Below are 19,357 nucleotides of genomic sequence, written 5' to 3'. Positions count from 1 at the left end.
AAGTCACTTTTTACAGTTTTACAGGTGATGAATGGTTGCAGGATAATTGCCATTTTGTTCAGCCTGAGACCGTGTGCCTTTATAATTCTAATCATTGTCCTAGTTACACCGGTTATTAATAAGTGATGTATGTATTCTGTCATTACACACAAGTAGCTCGAATTTAAGAGATTTGTTACGCTAGAGCTGCTATTTCTTTGTCACCATCAGCCCTCAAGGACGTAACATGGAGGGAGGAAGTTGACATTACATTTTCTAAGGCTACATTCGACCGACTATATTTAGTTTTCAACTTCATCGCAACAGCTACATTTACACTTGCCATTTACAACTGAATAGTTCTTAAAGAAAATCCTGTTTCTGTGTCAGTTTCACCTTATCATTTGTCTAATAAAAGATATCGCTGTTTTGACTTTTATTTCTTTGCATCAAGTACAAAATCTGTGTTTGTAGGTGTGATGGTATGGAAGCAGACTGTGTAAATATTAATACAGAGCTAAAACACTTGCTGGGACAGAGGATGTTTTAAAATGCCATTTCATAAAACAAACATTTTATTAGTATGGATTTAGCCATAATCGTGTCAACTAAACACTGGTTTGGTGATTGTTTCTCTAATTGGGACAAACAAACATCAATATGCTTAACATGCAACACAAAACCGGCAGCAAACATTTATATTTTTTATAAAAAAAGAAAATATAATATTAAAGGATAAGGACACAAACAAGCAGGAAAATTAGGCGAATAAGAACAAGAACAAAACTAAAGCCACCGAGTGTGTGTTTAGTTGTTGCCTTATCAAGACAAATTGGTCCATCTGTCCATGTGCATGTTTGTGTCTATGTGCAGATAAGTAATGGTGGTGATTATTGAAGCTGTGAAATTGGAGAGAGCATATGGCTCTGCTGAGATGATAGAAGACCCCTCCCACTACCTGTCAGTCATTAGAGTGACACACACACACATGCACACACATTGTGTGAAGTAATAATATGAACGCACATCATGCACTGTGAAGGACAAACAGCTCCATGCTTTAATGTCAGATGTGACGTCTGTGTGGGACTGAAGCCCTATCTCTCCCTGAGCCACCCACTGACCCACACACACACACCCGCACCACACACACACGCGCACACACTCACACACACACACACACACACACACACACACACACACACACACACACACACACACACACACACACACACACACACACACACACACACACACACACACACACACACACACAGTGATGTTACAATCCCTCGTCTTTTAGCATAACTCCGATCTTAATCTAATCATCTCAGTTAATCCTTAGTGCTCAAGGATCTGCGCCGTAGGTGCACCCATGGTAATTTGCCGAGGGGAATAAAACACAACTCCTAATATGGACATCCTGGGGGTGTGTGGTTATAGGTGTTTTTTCGTCTTATGTGTTGTTGAGTCTTGTTATTATTCATTTTATTTATCGCGTTTTTAGTGGTTGTGCAGGTTCACAAAATAGACCGTTTTTTCCTTTCTTTTTGTTCAGAAAAAACGAGCCAAGTGAACTTTGAACTGTGATATATTTCCAAATTTCACAAATTCAATCCGATTTTAAACATTTTGAGTACTTTTTGCTCCGGTGTACCCTCTGCATATACTGTACGTTTAAGCATAGTAATGGAAAAAATCAGCCAAAATGCTCTGTGCTCTAAGGGTTAAATGGGTGACCCTGACCCCAACCCAACAACCATTACCTGAACCTGAACCTGAACCTGGACCTAAATCATGATCAAGAAGCTGAATCACAGAGTGAGGACTGGAGAAAATGTACACACTTTCCTCAAACGCCTTCACTCTGTAAGCACACATTTGTAAAATCTTACGCACCGTCTGTGTGTCTTGCTACCAGAGGGTGTGACAGATTGAAGCAGACACAATGATGGATAGTGGGAAAAAAAAAATGAGTGACAGGTAGAAGAAGTCCTGACTGTACACACTGCCATTCATTTTTTTTTTATAGACCACACAAATCATATTACTGAGCACAGTAGTATGTGTGTGTGAGAGAGAGTTTGTACCTGTATATTTTACGATGATATAAATCACACCAAAACATCTTGTTGATGGAAACGTCTACATCCAGGGCCACAGCATTTTTTAGTGTGGGAACCACTTGCGTGTATGCACTCTTCAGCAGGTCTATGCGACAGATCTCGTGGCGGTTTGTGAACATCAGGTAGGGACTTTTTCCTGGTGGAAGGGGAAAAAACACATTAATGTCACAGTAATGTATATGGACCTCTCTGGGAGAACATTTTCTGTCATTTATTTACTACTTGACACTGGCAAAATGGAAGAGGGAGGCCACAAAGCTCAGGGTTTGTTGCAGACCCCTTGACAATCGTTAACCTACTATTGTGACCCCAACACAGCACATTTATCATCCCCTGCCCACTCCCAGAGTCAGACATAAGCCATTATTAATACTGTCAATCAATACGTGTGACAGTGTACACGTGACATGGAGACATTTTCCTGATCCTGGCAAATACACAGTGTGACTGTGTGTCCTGGTGCTCAAATTAGCAAAGACCAACAAATAGAAATGTCATGTATTTTAGTGAAACCAGCATGTCAGAACTGTGTTTTCTAGGTTCCCATCTTCAGGTGACAAAGTGTGTAATGTTTGCTGGCACATCAATGACCCGAGGTGCATTTCTCTGCAGGCTGAAGGTGACTCAAGCCTTTGAATAATTCTAATTCAGTCAACAAGGTCAACTTTGTCTATGGTATTTCCAAACTGTGCCCCTCTGTTCCCCTTGGCCTCTGTGTCCTTCCTCTTCTCACTGCTCAAAGGCCACATTACATTCACAGGTTGGTAGATTGCTGGCAGAGGAGAGGTGATTTGCTCAGATTTTCTTGTTTTTTGTTAACCTCCCCAATAGCTGCACATTGAAATTGCCCACTGGGATGCTGTTATTCGCCACAGTCATGCCGAGTAAAACCTAAGAGACCCAACTGTGGGATCTTGGGATAGGCCAGTACACAAGCTGTTGGAAGACTTTCTAACTGACACATCACTGTTAAGTTGGGCTCTGTCACTCTTTGACCTCTGACACTCCATAATGGAGCCCAACATGGATGCATCTTGAGTCCTCTACTGTTTTCCCTTTACTGCCGTTCACCCAACCACAACATAAACATAACAATACGGTATGCAGGTGACACACCATGGTGATGAGTCTGCCAACAGATATGAATTCCATTTCTCATGACCATGCCCTCTTACCCCTCCCGCTACAAGGGGTAGTGGTTGTTGTTGAGCTATGAATATAGCCCAACAACATGGGACACCCCGTCAAGAAGTGATACGTCACCACTTCAGCAGACATGCTGAAGATTAACATGACCAAAAATGACCAGATTTGCATGCTCCGGAGCATGCAAATCAGTTTTCTTGTGGTTTGTGTAGCTATACAACTTGCTAATCAATATTAGTTTTATGACAGTACACTTATTTTCATTGGATCTGATGTGAAAGCCTCCAAAAATCTCCACTGGACATGCCAATTAGTCCATAAACGTCACTCACTTAACCCTTTACCTCAACAACAATTGGGTCACCCTATGCCTAAACGTGAATGTGGAAAATGTAAGGTTGGCATCAGTGAAGGATTGAGTGTGCAGACTGGCTGAAGGGTGCACAAATAACAACCTCCCACTTAACTAACTTTAGGAAACATGGTGAGGAACTTCCTCCGCCATCCACAAACGAATACAGTGTCCTCCTTCAAGCTCTTAGGAAAACAAATCTACCCGGCCATTACATGGACCATGAACACACCTGGTCAACGGAAGTTAGAATAGAGGCAACACTACTTTCTCAGATCACTTAAAAGAGGCAAACCTGCCTCACAGCTACTTCTCTCTTTCCACAACTGCAGCACTGAAAGTGTTCTTACTTAAAGCAAGCTGGTGTGGTTTGCCAGCTGCACTGCAGAGGCATGCCTCAATAGGTTTCCTCATCTTTGGTTTACTCTGGGCTACTGCAGTGGTGGGGGAAGATGTAACATCTACGGCTATACAATCATTTCCCTCTGACTACTGGGTGTGAAACCATCACTTCCACTCGCTCAGAAATACAGTGAGAAGCACAAGAAAATATGATGGCTGCACGTTGAGTAACAAAATGAGGTGAAGGAGATAATTATGTGTAAAGGAAAGAAGTGATGACATGAGGAAAAAACAAGTCAACTGGGGGCGAAGGAAGAAAGAGGAAGGTGAGAAAGACAGGTTGAAAATGAAAGTAAGAATATCTCTAAGTATAGAATAGAATATTTTATTGCTATTGTATGTATAATAAGGACAGAGATGGATTATCTTTCATCAATTCCCCGACTCCATTTTTCATCACTTCCCTCATTGCTGTTGTCACAGCAATACGTCCTCCTAGAGGCACAAAAAAAAAAAAAATGAAAGAAAGAAAGAAAAAAAGAAAGAGCTGAGTTGTGTTTTTGTCTTCAGGCCACGGCATTAGAGATGTCATCAAAAGTGCAATCATTTTCCCTCCTCAATAGATCCCAGCAGAGTAACAGTCAGCTTTCTTAATAAGAGCAGAGTCCCCCAGATATTTCTCAACTCAGTGCTGCCAGTTTAGGGCCGCTCTGCCGCTAATTAAAATAACACGGTGAAGAGATAAATACGGGCTTGGGAAATGCTGTCAGCGACTGTGGGGCCATTGAATTGATTTGGACAAAAGCAGGTGTTTGTGTCGTGGGAAAAATGCACAGTAAGAGGGAAAAACTCAACAAGAAGACAGTCGAAAAGGTCGGGGAATAAAAGTTGCGAAATTCAGGCGAGCTGACGGGAACGTTTAGTCGCAGTTGCGGTGTGAATGTGCACGCGCTCGGTGAGGTTGTTATAATGATCTTACATCTGGGAGTGGACACACACATCTAGGTCAGCTGTGCTTGGTTACTCATAAGTCACCACGCTACGTGATAATGAAGAGATGTGCAAGAAAACAGAAGAAGTGAGCAGCTTGTGTCAAGTGACACAAAGTGCATCGTTCATGACAAGACAAGTGATATAAGGCTCTTCATTATTTCTGTGGTGGAAGGCAAAGGAGACATTCTCCTCTGATAAATATCACACAAATTGTGACTATTTGTGCATCTGTATTTTGTCCTTGTGACCATGACAGAGATTTAAAAGTCATTAAAATAAGAAAATAGGATACAGATGATAGTAATAGCGCACATTTGAGGGCCACGTGGTTGGTTTCGTGACTTTTCTCTGGGTTCAGTGGTTTCCTCCCACATTCCACAAACCTGTAGATTAATGGGGGATTAATGGGCAAATTGGACACTCTACATTGACTCTAGGTGTGAGAGTAAAGTGTTGTTTGTCTCTGTGTGACCCTGTGATGGACTGGTGACCTGTCCTATATGGGATTGGCACCAGCACCCCTCCGCGAACCCTCATGTGAAGGATAAAGTGGTAGAAGATGAGTGAGTGCACACGTCTTCTACCACCAGCACAGCCTGCACCTTTCTACACCAGAAAGGCTAAAAGCTGAAGAGTGGAGCCATACACACCAAGTGTAACTTGACGTGAGTATTCCTGACTGAACTAGTATTTTGTGCTGCCTTTAACAATATTAAAATGGTTCAAAAACATGGTCTTTACTCAATATTTCAGTGTTAAAACATCCTGTTGCCCATAAATTCTAAAAATAAGTGTTGAATTGGAACATTTTACATCATTGCAGTCAATGTTGGTCCTTGTTGAAGACAATGCAAAACTTAAAACTTTAAAATGCAAGAAAAACTTTTGTGATGTCGTTTTTTTTATAGTTCATTCAGGGTCCCATGTCAAAATCTTGAGACACCTGGGGGAAAATGTGACCACAGCTTTAAACCCATTTTGAAAAGTGTGTGCTCAAACTGTCAAGTATGGGCACAAACTGGTCCTGGCACTGCAGTCGAGCCTGCAGCACACTGTGGATGTGGGAGAAAACAAGGAACAGGAGAAGGCAACGAGGACATAAAAAAAGAAATAAAGACATTGCTCGTTTTGGCAGTTTGTAAATTTTCACTGCACAGTTGTGACAGCGTGTCATGCAGCCTGTTTTATCAGCCTGTGCTATCAAATCCTTACGCTCACTTCTCTCACGTCACGTTTACAGAGCTCAGACGTCTGTTGCAGAAATTTTAAATGAATGTGAATGTTTCAACATATTTTAATGGTGATGAAAGTCACTTCATATTATCAGCTAGTCACTGTTAGGCTGTTATCAGACTTGCATTATTATTTAATGAGACTCGACACTGTCCCCTGGCTTTTTTTCAGACCTTGGGTAAAAAATGATTTTCCTATAATGCACCTTGGACATGGAGCAACATTCAAAAAAGAGCTCAAATTAGCTTCACTCATATCTCTCAGCATTTAAGAGAATCATAAAGAATGTGGTTACAAAGACCTGTGGGTGTTCTTTTGTGTTATTGAGCTTTGATGATATTAATGCGCATTAATGGGATTTTCGTGATATTTGTACGACTGCTCCCTTGGCCAGGTCTCTCTTATAAAAGAGATTTTTTTATTATTATTGTGATAAGCTTTGATATTTTTATCCATGTCTTTGTGACACAAGGTTTTTTTGCCTTTTAGATTCAGCTCTCTTATCAGATCTGGTTACTGTGTGTGTGTGAAGTGGATGACTAAACCCAGTCAAACTGTGCGCGTGTGTACTGCCTGTTATTCTTTATATCCATCCATCTTAATATACAACAAACTCCCACATCCTCTCTCTCTTCTAAATAAACAGTAATCACTCAATTTGACAGCTCAGCGAGTGGTGAAACACCCATACAGGTGTAAATAAATAAAAAAAACAACGTATGCAATTAGTAGAGTGGTTTTTTTTTTTTTCATTGGGGGACTTAAAGGATGCTCCAGTGTACCAACATAACCACACAAAAATACCAGTTTAGCGACGACTCCTGAACTGACTCTTAATGAGAACTCCTGGTGTTTGAGTTTCCTATCGCTCTATAATGGACCCACAGAGGTCGCTATGAAATACGCATGTTTTTGTGCCAAGCTTTGAACAACTCTGCGAACAAGCTTCTGCAATATCTTGTATCAATAACGGCAAAAGCAAGCAGGCAATGCAAAAAACTGTATCTATGTATGCAAACATCCTTGTGTTTTAGAGACAATGTCAATAATATCATTATGTGCAAATGAAAGCGGTGCGTGGCACATGTCACATCTCATCATGGATCTCATTTGCACTCAGTCACAGGAGTATTCTCCGTTCTAACACTGACACGACTCCTCTTAATAAAGACGTGGGCATTTGTGTCACCAGAAACTAACGTGCGCAAATCTTCGAGTGTGCATGTGTGTGTGTGTGTGTGTGTGTGTGTGTCTACGAATGAGTTCACAGGCAAACATGGCTTCATTAAGTCCAAATTACCTCAGCTTCACAAAGCAGACACCACTCTGGTTTATGGTCCCGTCTCTGTGTGTGTGAGCTTCTGAATAAATTATCCTTAACATAAACAATAAAAATCATACCTTCACATCAACAATAATCCTGTCACATTTCTACTTCCCCACGACGACAACACATGCAACAATCAACAGCACTATATAAGCAAACGCAGATATTCACGTGTCGGTCTTTTCACCCCTTGCTTATTTTCTCCTCTAACGAATGCCTTGGATTCTGACAAAGACTGTTTGCTCTCGCTAAGATTCACAGAGAGACATGTGAAGCAATCAATAGCGCTTTTTATGCCACTTAGCTTAAGAGTGAGAGCCTGTTTTCTGCTTTAAGCTCCCTCATTACCAGACCAGTTTGCCCTATAATGACTGCGCTGAAGACTGATGAGAGTAATCACTAATAACGCTCTTCCCGCTCTCTCTTTTTTTCCTGCTGAAAAGTGAATTTGCTGAGTAACTCAATTCCATGGAATTGCTCTTTCCTGTAGAATCTTTAAAGTGCAGATCAGGGTTTAGCATCATGCTTTAGCCAGGGGGCGTAAATTCCTGCAGATACCAAGAACACCCGGGCCAGCTTGAGTCTGACTCTGGTCCGACTGAAGATAAAAGTACAAGTTCCTATTATCTCGCTGTGTTTGATACAGTCACAGTCAGACATGGCGTTTAAAGCTCACATAGAGTGGTCCTGTTGCACATATATGTTAGTTACGGAGGTCTACTTATATACATTAACTTGTTTTTATGGTCAAATACCTCCTAGTTGCTGTAAACGAGCCGATAGAAATCCTCTTTTCTGACGCTGTTTCCCAGCCGCGATATTTCAGACTCAACTCTCTCACCCAGAAGACAGAGTCTTGTGATTGGCCAGTAGCCGGAAGTGACATATTCAGCACACCCCCTCTGGAACGGCGGATGCACTGCTCCTCATTATCAAAACATTGTTTTAACAGTGTTAAAAAATAGCTTTGTCACGACTCCCCGCCGCAGTCCCTTTTATGACTTAAAACCGGAGTCAGACCCAGAGTCAGAAGACACTGTTGCTCGTGAAACACCTCCACAACGGACGTTATTCTTCTTCTGCGGTTCAATGTACGTAACCGGATGTGCCCGGACGTGTTTACGGCAAGTTTCAGGGAGTTAAACATGCTAAGGAACTTCTTGGGTAAGAGGTGAAACATCTTTTATCCACACTGTTGAAAATACAATGACCTGGATGACTGAAAAACCTCCACAAAACACCACAGGCACTGCATAAGAAAGGAGAAGGCAAGTTTCCCAGGGAACCTCTGTGGATATGAGTGATGACTGCGTATCCCAGGTGTCAGTGGTGCTGAGGATGCAGCAAACAAGCCATGGAGCAATGTTTAGCTCAGACAACTTTAAGTAGCAATCATGCTATGGTGCAGCTACGAGGACACAATTTAATTTTCATTCACATCATTGTCGTGGAGTGTTTACCCAGGCCACCCAGAGCTACAGACCCTGTCTGTGTCCTATAGTGAGTGAGCAGCCCCCTTTCACACACACCATCCTTCCCTCGACACTCTAAGGAGAGCAGAGGCAGCTGGGCTGCAAATTTTCATTAGCGAGGACTGAAGGAAAAAGATGGCAAATATTTATCTTTGCACAGATTGCTTTGCAGGGCCTGCATACAAAGCAAGTGACTCCTTCCTCACAGTCCCACAGTACAAGAACAGTGTGGATGTGAGTGTAAGAGTGTGTGTAAGAGTACGGTCTCTACACTTTTGGGAAGAACATCCATCTATGACAGTGAGTCTCTTTCCCTGAACAAATAGGAAGGAGTGTGCGTAGGCAATAAGTTACTCACCCACAGCCTTGCAGGTCTTCGAAGCGGGGTCCATCTCGTAGCCTTCGTAGCACTCGCACTTATAATCGCCTTTGTAGTTGATGCAGATCTGACTGCATGCATCTGGATTTTCACATTCATCTATATCTGTGGACGGAAATATGGCAAAAAGAAAGTGAGTTTAAAAAAAAAACGACTAAAAGTTGGAAGTAGGAATGAGAACTAGAAAAGAATATCGTAAAAAAAGAAAGGGCATATTCAGTTTTTAATGTGTTAAATGTTGTTCAAAAGAGAAGCTTCACTTCAAAGGAAAGACAGATTCTCCATATTGAATTTCTAGGATCAACAATTATATAATATTTTTCTTTAACTAGGCATAACTTTAGAAATAGTACTTTGATTTAGATCAATAAAATTGGATTTCAGAAAATCCACACAGATTGCCAGTCAAAGAGAACGGTCCAAATACTCTCACGGCTAGGTTGGAAACTTCAAAGTGATAGAAAAAGAGACACACGGAGTAGAGATTATTTAAGTATCCGTCACTTAAAATGTTTTGGCAATAATCCAATAGAAGGATGAGTTCAAATCTAATTTCACTCTCACCGAGAGCAGCGTTCCATATGTTCGGCTGACCTTGACAACAAGACACTTTTAACTTTTGGTTTCTAAATGACCAAACTGTGCGGTAGTTTTCAGAGCAAGATTTCATAATATTCCATAAATAACCGTGCATTGTTGTGATCTATACATTCTGTGCTGTGTCTCCAGCTGCTGTGGATTGTCAGTGAATGTACTGTATGTTAAAAAACCTTTTTAAATCGTATAATTCTATTCAACAGTCAAACGAGACCACTCTGGCACATTTCAGGACTCGTGAGATGCTACATTAAAAGTCTATAGTCAGCCGTTGTTGGTCAAGAACTGAGTCCAATTAAAACGCTCTTAAATCCAGAATGTCTCACTGTAAATTTTTATTCCTGCATGTAATAATGTTTATTACTGGCAATAAACGAGATGATGATCTGCACTTGTTGGAGGAAGCCATTTTCAGAGCAGTTCACATCTGCTACCAGTCTTTGTGTTAGTGAGCCACTCGAAATCAAACAGACATTTGGACAAAAGTAGGTCGGTATAGTAGTAGCAGCCTTCCTTTACCTCCACAAGTCTTTTTGTCCAGGAGTTTGTAGCCAGAAGGACAGTCACACTCGTAACCAATTCTTCGGTCCCTGCAGACGTGGGAACAGCCACCGTTGTTGTCTGCGCACTCGTTCAGGCCTGCGAACGGGTGACAAGAGGTAGGTGAGGTGTCAGATAGAGGGTTAGGGTGAAGGCAAGGAAAGAGGAGTTGAATTTGTATGAAATAATTGCAGCGGGGTTAAGGACAGAACCTCGTGAATCAGGAAGACACAAGGAAAGATGTTCAGACGATCTGCCTGTATACAGTTTGCAAAAGAAAAGAGTGGTGGACAGGCAGGTGTGTGTATGTGTTTATACACTGTATAAACAGAACTGCTTGTGATAGTGCTCATGGCCCTGAGGCATTCTTTTTGCCAGCTGCACCTGGAATATTATACATTCTCTGAAAGAAAGGTTGGCCATGTGCACCAGGTGACACTCCACTAAGAGGCTTGTTGTTGCACAAGCACATGGTCACCTTTCGTCCTACTGCATTCTCTCCATTTCCTCCTTGTTTTTTATTCAGCACAGTTTTTATTTAGTCTCTCAGTTGTTCTTTCTCTGTTTGTCTCCCCTTTTTTTTTTTTTTATTGTATCTGCTCTATGTCTCCAGTCATCCTCTTAGCTTTCAGATGCCCTCCAGGGAATAGAGGGGGATCACTGCTGAAAACTAGAGCCACTAGTTCATTACCGATTTACATTAAAGATTTAAGCTTCAAGGCCACATGTGCCACTGCGAGACAGTGAGACTAAGAGAGAGAGCAAAAATAGTAATTGAGAAGGACTGACAGGGTAAGAGAGTATATAGTAAGAATTGTTTGAATTATTCCACAATAACAATCGGGTCTGAAATAAAAGAAAGTAAAAATACATTAAATAAAATTGTCTTTATAAGAGGATGGCTACAATAAACACTAATATGGACATGCAGGTTTTGTTTAAGTGCTGTTTTTACAACATCCCTGGGTTACAGACTTGACTAACTGGTATATGAAATATGTGGAGTTACTTTGTACATCTTCAAAAATGTACAAAGTACATTGATCACTCCAAGCGTGGTGCCACCAGTTTGGGGACGATACGTTCTCCACCCTCTGGTGGAGGATAAAGCTGTAGATGATGGATGGATGGATGGATGGATGGATGGATGGACTTATGTTAAACATAAATCTTCAAGGTCTCATCCTTGCTGTGGAATATACAGTTACCTTTTTAATAAAGTGGTCCGTCATGTTTAAAATCGATTACGTGGTGACTTTCGACGTGGAAAATCATCTTTCAACATTCACATAATTTGCTTTTGATCTTATAATGTAATTAGGAATCTTTATGTTTTTCCTTCTATTGCTGACTTGCCATTCATCATTGCTTTGACCTCTAAACCCAGAAAATCAAGTTCAACATTAATGCCTTCTTTTCGGGGGCAATCTCATTATGGCGTATCTTCATTTGACTCAAGATCAAAGCTTGCTGAAAACGCAGCACCATTTATTTTTTTTGTCTTTTCCGCGCCGTGTTACCTTGAGACGAGAATTGTGCTTGCACGTGCACTGGAGTAAGATTTCACTGATGCATCACACGTTACTTCAACTGCAATCAAACAAGTACATTTGCTTGATAGATTTTTATTAACTCGCATGTTTCTCTCAATTTCTTCGCTGTGTTTACAACTCGATTGAATTGCTTCCGATGTAAAATCCGTGACTGTGCATCAACGAGAGCTAATTATTTATGATGTGGAGATAATCTGTGTGGCTCCTCGTGGGGTAATGTAGTCCGGTCACGTTTCCCCGGCTAAGACTGCACTACAGGGCAGAGTTGCTCGGCTCTTTGATCATAACATAATGGTTCAGAAAAACCTGGATTCACCCTGCCTTGATCAAATGAAGCTTCTTTTACTAAAGAAGAGCGGCCACCCTCGCTGGAAGTAGTTGATGATGCCCCAGGAATTAATGTGTGCATCTGCGCTATTAATATGTGCATTCACGTACGTACTGATGATGAACTAGCGAGTGTGTGGGTGTTTCTGTGAGTGAGGGAGTCATCTTACCGCACTCCTTCATGGGTTCATCAGACCAGTCCTTGCAGTCCTTCACATCATCACACACCTTGCTGCTGTCGATACACTCCCCGTTCTTACAGCGGAACTTTCTTGGCCCGTCACACTTTGTAACTGTTGTGAGGAAATAAAAACATACCATTGAGTTTAAGAACAGAGCTTTTACTGTGGAAGTAGTATATCCCCACGTTACAGTTGGAAAACTACTTTAATTGGTGTAACGTTTGAAATCCACCAACATGCAAACTGTGAACATGTCAATGTTTAGCAGTACAGTCTGTTCCAGTCACAGCATTTTTTATTTTTTATTTTTTATTTTTGTGGAGTGCAATATGTATGAGGAATGGAATATACAGAATAAATAACGGTTTGGTTTGTTTATAAATAGGAATATAAAATGCTTGATTGTTTCATGATAGTGCAATATGAATATATGATGCCCAGAAAAGCTTAGTAAAGGCCTAAATCATGAACATTTGAACAAACATTTCCATTTCTGGCTCTGAACGGAACCATTTGATGTTTTGGCAAACTCTCACAAACAGTATGGAAAGTGTCTATTTGCAACTGCAACACTACCGATCTGCAGGGTCGGGGGGGGGGGGGGATCAATATAACACATTATTTAGCTAATTTGTCAAAAAAGTGAAACTATTCTGTGCTGAAGGTCAGAAAACTGACACAAACAGAGCTTTAAAATCCATGATCACCTTCATATTGCTTCCTTCACCACCATCACAACCTATGTTCAAAGTTAATCCCTTGGCAGTATGCCTCAGTGTCTAAAATCAGTACAATAATTATTGAATATCACACAGACAATGTATAATGTATGTAAACAAGCTCCCTTGAAAGCAACACCAGCTTCTCTAATAATACTTTTAAAAAAAAGAAAAAACTGCTGGAGAAAACACTTATCACACTCATAAAATCAATTTTGCTTCATTTTTGTTTGACCAACAAATATGCATCACATTAAATGCATTTTATTTTAAATTGTGAGAGTGCTGGATACAAATGGATGTTAAACAAACAGTCAATAAACACTGAACAATAAACATTAGGCATAATGTTTTTTGGAGTGGAGAGTAGATGTCATACACTGTCTGTAAATGGGAATTTGGTCTGGAGTTATAGAGCACTTTTCTAGTCTTGATGACTACTATAGAGTACTTTACATTACATTACATTGACCCATTCTAACTCCTCTGTTCATAATGCATACGACAACATAACGGATATAGATGTGTGTGCCACGGTACATTCCAGTCTTGTGTATACAAAATACAGTGTGTTAAATATAGTTTTCTGTCTTTCTTGCATGATGAGTCGCACACAGCTAAACCTGCTTTAAAGGTCACATAGAGTGGTCCTGTTGCACATATATGTTAGTTATGGAGGTCTACTTACATACATTAACTTGTTTTTATGGTCAAAAACCTCCTAGTTGCTGTGAACTAGCATAGAAATCCTCTTTTCTGACAGTATTTTTCTGCTGCAAGATTTCAGAGTGAACTTTCACCCCCAGAAGACAGAGTCTTGTGATTGGCCAGTACTATCCAGCACATCCGTTCTCAGAAGTGCAGCGCCCCCCTCTGGAACGGTGGATGCACTGCTCCTCATTATCAAAACATTGTTTTAACAGTGTTTTAAAATAGCTTCGTCACGACTCCCCGCCGCAGTCCCATTTATGACTTTGACCCGGAGTCAGACCCAGAGTCAGAAGACACTGTCGCTCGTGAAACACCTCCACAACGGACGTTATTCTTCTTCTGCGGTTCAATGTACGTAACCGGATGTGCCCGGACTACCGTCTGGAGCAGGACGATCGGTTGTTCAGGAGAACCGCTGCTTACGTAACTATTACGGGATTTTCAGTGATCTCGTTGAGCCCCGAGATTACAATAAAACACAACGTTCTCAGCAATGGCTGAACTGTTTGTTTCGAACCGTCAGGGCTTCATAAACAAGGTAATGACGCAGATACACACCAAAAAAACAGCGATAATAGGAACTTCCGGTCTAGTTCCGCTTTAATAAAACAAAACAACATATGACCAACATAATCCATGGGGTATTGTCATACTGCTGATAATCAGGGACACACGTGCATGTTGGATCGCTGATGTCTATATTGTACGCGTCTTGACACTTACCGTTAACACAGCCAGCTTCATCGCTGTAGTCTGGACAGTCATGCACTTTATTACACTGCTTGGTGCCATGGATACAGGAGCCATCACCACACTGGAACTCATCAGGCCGACATGTAAGTTGGGCTGAGGGACACAAGCCACAAACACATTAAGAAGAATTAGGCGAGTTGTTGATTAATCCTAAAACGCAGCACATACATCTCATAAATCAGCACATCTTTTTTTTGTTCCACTACTGTATCTCTGAAGATGTACATGTGCAGTATAAGAACAGTGTTTGTGAATCCAGCAGTAATCAGTCACACATAACCTCAATAAAAACCTCCGAGCAAAAACCAGGCAAGTGTTCATTCAGTATCTAAAGGAAAATCCCTATCCAGTGACCCACTGAGTGCGTGTGTACGTGCAAATGCTCCAACAGCAGAGGGCAGGTTTATTTAACTCATTTGTCTTTTTAACTGGCTGTTATATTATTCATGTTTTGGGTTTGTATTAGCTCTGCCAGGGGACTGAATGCAGACATGATCAATTGCTGTGGAGGCTGCAAATACACCACACACAATTACTGTATGGGGAAATATGGCAGAAAAAAGTACCACACGCTGTTTTCACATGCATCCACAAATTTATACACACAATAAGCAAACTTTAATGCGTGTATGTTGTTACATGTGTGCAGATTTACTTAGATTTACATAGAGAAGCTGACTCGTGCTTCTTAGTGCTCAAATAAACAGATAAATAAAGCAAATTAATAAAGACAAATGTATGTTAATGCCTAAATCAGCAGAGTGTGAAAGACATACTCCTGTGCCATCAGAAAATGTGCTGTTCTTTCAGCCAAATGATTGGGATCTGAGCTCCACTAATCATGATAAATCCCCGAGATGAATGGTAATAATAACGGATTGCCATCTGCAGACACAGTGACAAAGAACTGACGAGAGATACCAATTTGAACCGTGTCTCATTTACATTAACCTCCTGCCAACCTGCTCACACTCACCTGTCTGAGCATGTCTATAAAAGAACATTGGATTATTGAGACAAATGTGTCAAATGAGTGAAGCGAATACACTCAGGAGAGAGAGAGCAAACTGGAGACATGCAATAATTATCGAATGCTTCTCAGCAATAATCTCCTTTCTCTCTCGTTAGAGATTTGCACCTATTACAGCTACCTTCATAGAAACTCGCGCAAACGACGCAATCAATTTTATACTATTTGTAAATCCTGTTTCATCATATTTAATAAAGAGTAAAACAAGATTATTGAAACAGATGTTTACACACAGACGTATAGAATGGGTTGGACCACAGAAAACTAATTAGTGGGTCTTTTAAATACATGTAGGCCTACATTACACGTTGTGGACAGTGAATAATCAGTGGTGTAGAATTCATGAAAGCAGGTATATGCAGTATACCCACTACAAAACTACTTTTTCCCTATAAACCCTTAAGAAATGAGGAAGAATATTGATCAACCCTGTCTATTACTATCATTGGAATCATCTGTCATCTGTTTGACACGTTCGACTGCAGCACTTTACTAGCACTGTACGCTAATGCAGTGCAAATACAGATAATGTACTCAATGATAATATACTCAGTACAGTAGACCACACCACATCAATGGTGATAACCAATATAGTTGAATTTTATATACATAATTGAACTATTCCTCATTTAACAAAAGTTCAATACAGCTACAAATACAGAAGGGGCAAGGATGGTGTTTACATCCTAACAATAGTGTAAAAGTTTAAATAAAGACATTAATGAAACAGTATACATTTTGTTGTTCAGGAAAATATCCTTCACTATTGCAGAAAAAGAGGAAGTGCTCTTAAGAAAAAGAAAGACTTTGAACCAGGGAGGTTTGAGTGTAACATTGTGGCTCATTAGCATTAAGTGCTCTTAACCTATTAACTTTGCAGTTATTGCACATTTTCATACCAATATTACTGGTATGAAACTTCATCCAAATATAAAAGCCTACATTAAAAAAGTAATGTCCTATTATTTATACAGTGCTTCTTTCGTTGAAATAGCTCATCGTGCTTTGCTGCAAATACTACAGCATTTGAGTAAGATTTTTTTTTACTTTTTACAATAGATTGGACTGTTTTTTGTTAAGCAGCAACCCTCAACTGTGTGATTATTATAGCTCCAGGGCAAAAACCTGTGAATCTGTTATTGCATAAGGTACGTGTGCTATATTTGCATTATCAAAGCATTTCTGTGTGTGCACATAATGTGTGGCAGCACAGTATGTTTCTGTCATGTCATATGTGTCACGCATGCTTTCATCTTCCCAAGTGGTGTGTGAAAGTGTGCAGAGGGGACCAGATGGGAGTCTCGCTTAATGAAGGACCTTCACCTCCCACACATCCAATGCACACAGACACACACATCCATGCACAACAAACACACAGATAAATGTATAGACGCTGTCCTCCTGCGGATCACAACACACGCCATGGATCACAGTGATATAGTTTGCATTGATCATCTTCCTCTTACAGTTATTCGGTGGCACAACAAGATGTCACATCATTCTTTTAAGCTGCATGTCAGCTGTCTTTTAGTTGTGAGGATCCACTCGACACAGCCATTATTCCAAAAATAAAAGATATATTAATATTGTATCCGTTAACCTTATTAAACACTAAGGTTGGCATTACGTTTTAAATACTACAACACGTACAAAAAATGTAGAACAGATTAATATTATTATAGAAGAAAAACATAGCAATTAGATAACATTATTTTATTGTACACTATAAATGTTATTTCACGAATGTAATTTACAGCTAATTCTTCTCAGCCTAAAGTGCTGAGGCTGCACTGAGAAAGTGAAACTTGCTATAGAGAAACTTTTATGCTATATTAATTATAATTAAAGATTATGTCAACCGTTAGCCTCTTTCATGTATAATTCTAACCCTCAACAACACTGGACTTTTTGTTGCACTGGGGAAAAGCTTTACCATACTGTGTCATCACACAGAAAAATAATTATCTTTCCTTGATAGACAGTATTACCTTTCGCTTGTTCACACTAATAATTCGCCCCCTGTTGACTTACCACAGTTTGCTTCATCGGATTTATCCTTGCAGTCTGCATCTCCATCACACTTCCAGTTCATGTGGACACACTCCCCACTCCCGCACTGGAACTCGCCCGCTGGGCAGCGAGGTTTCTGGGGTTCCGTCCTTCTACTGCAGCGCTCCATGGATTCGTCCGACTTGTCCTTGCAGTCCGGGTCGCCGTCGCAGCTCCACAGGGCGGGGATGCACTCCGAGTCGTTGCAACGGAACTCGTGTTGACCACAGGTGGGAGTGGAGCACTTCTCCTCGTCGCTGCTGTCCCCACAGTCGTCGTCGCCGTCGCACACAAAGATGGGCGCCAAGCACTTGCCGTTACGGCACTGGAAATATTTGGGGGGGCAGGCCTTGGAATCTGTGAATAGGATAAGAGGAGAAAAAAAATACAGAAAGTTCAGACGTTAATCCATCACAATGAGCGTGTGAGTGTAAACCAGTTGCACTTTTTAGATGCACATTTCCTCATCACTGAATACGATTTCCTTTACTGTAAAGATGTTGCTCTGGTGGATAAAAGTGTTGGAGAGTTTTTTGTTATCAAGGTTTTGGAGAGCAGTGAAGAAGGTCCTGGAGTCTGCAGTGAGTTAAAGGTGAAGTAAGTAGTTTATAGTGCCATCTAGAGGAGAGGCTGAAATTTACAACAAAGAACTGCTGCTCTGCTCACCCCCTCCCTTCCCTGAGCGCTACGGTATCCGCAGCTGGTCAAATCTCGTCCTCGTCGTCTTTCTCCGTGTCAGCAGATGAGGTTCGCGAGGCGAGGGAGAGGGCGAGCTACCGCAGCCGTAGCAGACGAAGCGGAGAGAGAGGAGGCGGGACTTCCGCTACAAGTAAAGAGACGCTTGAGTTGTTCTCTGGCGTTTGTCCATACAGGCTCCGGTAGAAACTTGGCGTCTCGCTGCTAACAGTGGCTATGCAACCGCGGCCCGCGACCATGTTATTTTACATGACTTTTTGAAACACTACGAAAATGAAACAAAAACTATTATACAGCGACTAGACAATGCAGGAGCACATAATATGTATAAAAAAGTGGATTTTGGGTTATATAAACCCATAAATACTACATATTGTCCCTTTAAGCTGTAGGAATAATTTTGAATTCACGTGGTCAAGGAGAACAGAGGCAACACGGAGAGGCATGTCTCCACTTCTGAAAATCAGTCCTCAAAGATGACACACATAATCATGTGATCAAGTATATATTTCATTGGAATAAGGAAGGAATATTTTGCACATCGTTCCATTGTTACGTTTGCTTTAGGTGTGCCGGGCTCTGATTGGCTTCTTACTGACAATGAATGATCACAACAGCTTTCTGTTGGTGCCAACCTCGAAACTAGCTGTCTGTCCAATAACACGTTTGACTAACAACTGGACTTCAATTTCCAGTGGCTCTGTGTTTATTATAAATTATATCTAATAAAGCTAAGCACTGAGAGAGGAGGGTCACTCAATTAGACCGCAGCTCTGGTAACATTTGTCTGAAACAGATCAGGTGGTTTTATATTAATATAAGCTGTATTTGTGTTAGCCTGTTCCCGGCAA

The 19,357-nt window shown here is 40.9% G+C and overlaps 1 protein-coding gene across 1 annotated transcript in view; it reads right to left on the bottom strand.

Annotated features, from left to right (window-relative positions):
• Positions 1 to 19,357, bottom strand: part of lrp8 (low density lipoprotein receptor-related protein 8, apolipoprotein e receptor) — a gene marked incomplete at both ends in the record, with an annotated part of 260,428 nt that overhangs the window by 30,747 nt on the left and 210,324 nt on the right. Inside the window, 6 exons of the mRNA XM_083888037.1 lie at positions 2,070 to 2,241; positions 9,329 to 9,454; positions 10,466 to 10,585; positions 12,537 to 12,659; positions 14,702 to 14,824; positions 17,793 to 18,167. Of these exons, the coding sequence (XP_083744163.1) occupies positions 2,070 to 2,241; positions 9,329 to 9,454; positions 10,466 to 10,585; positions 12,537 to 12,659; positions 14,702 to 14,824; positions 17,793 to 18,167 (1,039 nt within the window). The remainder of the gene's footprint in view (positions 1 to 2,069; positions 2,242 to 9,328; positions 9,455 to 10,465; positions 10,586 to 12,536; positions 12,660 to 14,701; positions 14,825 to 17,792; positions 18,168 to 19,357) is intronic.

This window comes from Microchirus variegatus (genome assembly GCF_963457635.1).
Source record: "Microchirus variegatus genome assembly, chromosome: 4".
In the NCBI taxonomy this organism is placed as follows: domain Eukaryota; kingdom Metazoa; phylum Chordata; class Actinopteri; order Pleuronectiformes; family Soleidae; genus Microchirus; species Microchirus variegatus.
The sequence above is the reverse complement of the archived record's forward strand: the minus strand, read 5'-3'. Positions and strand labels throughout refer to the sequence as shown.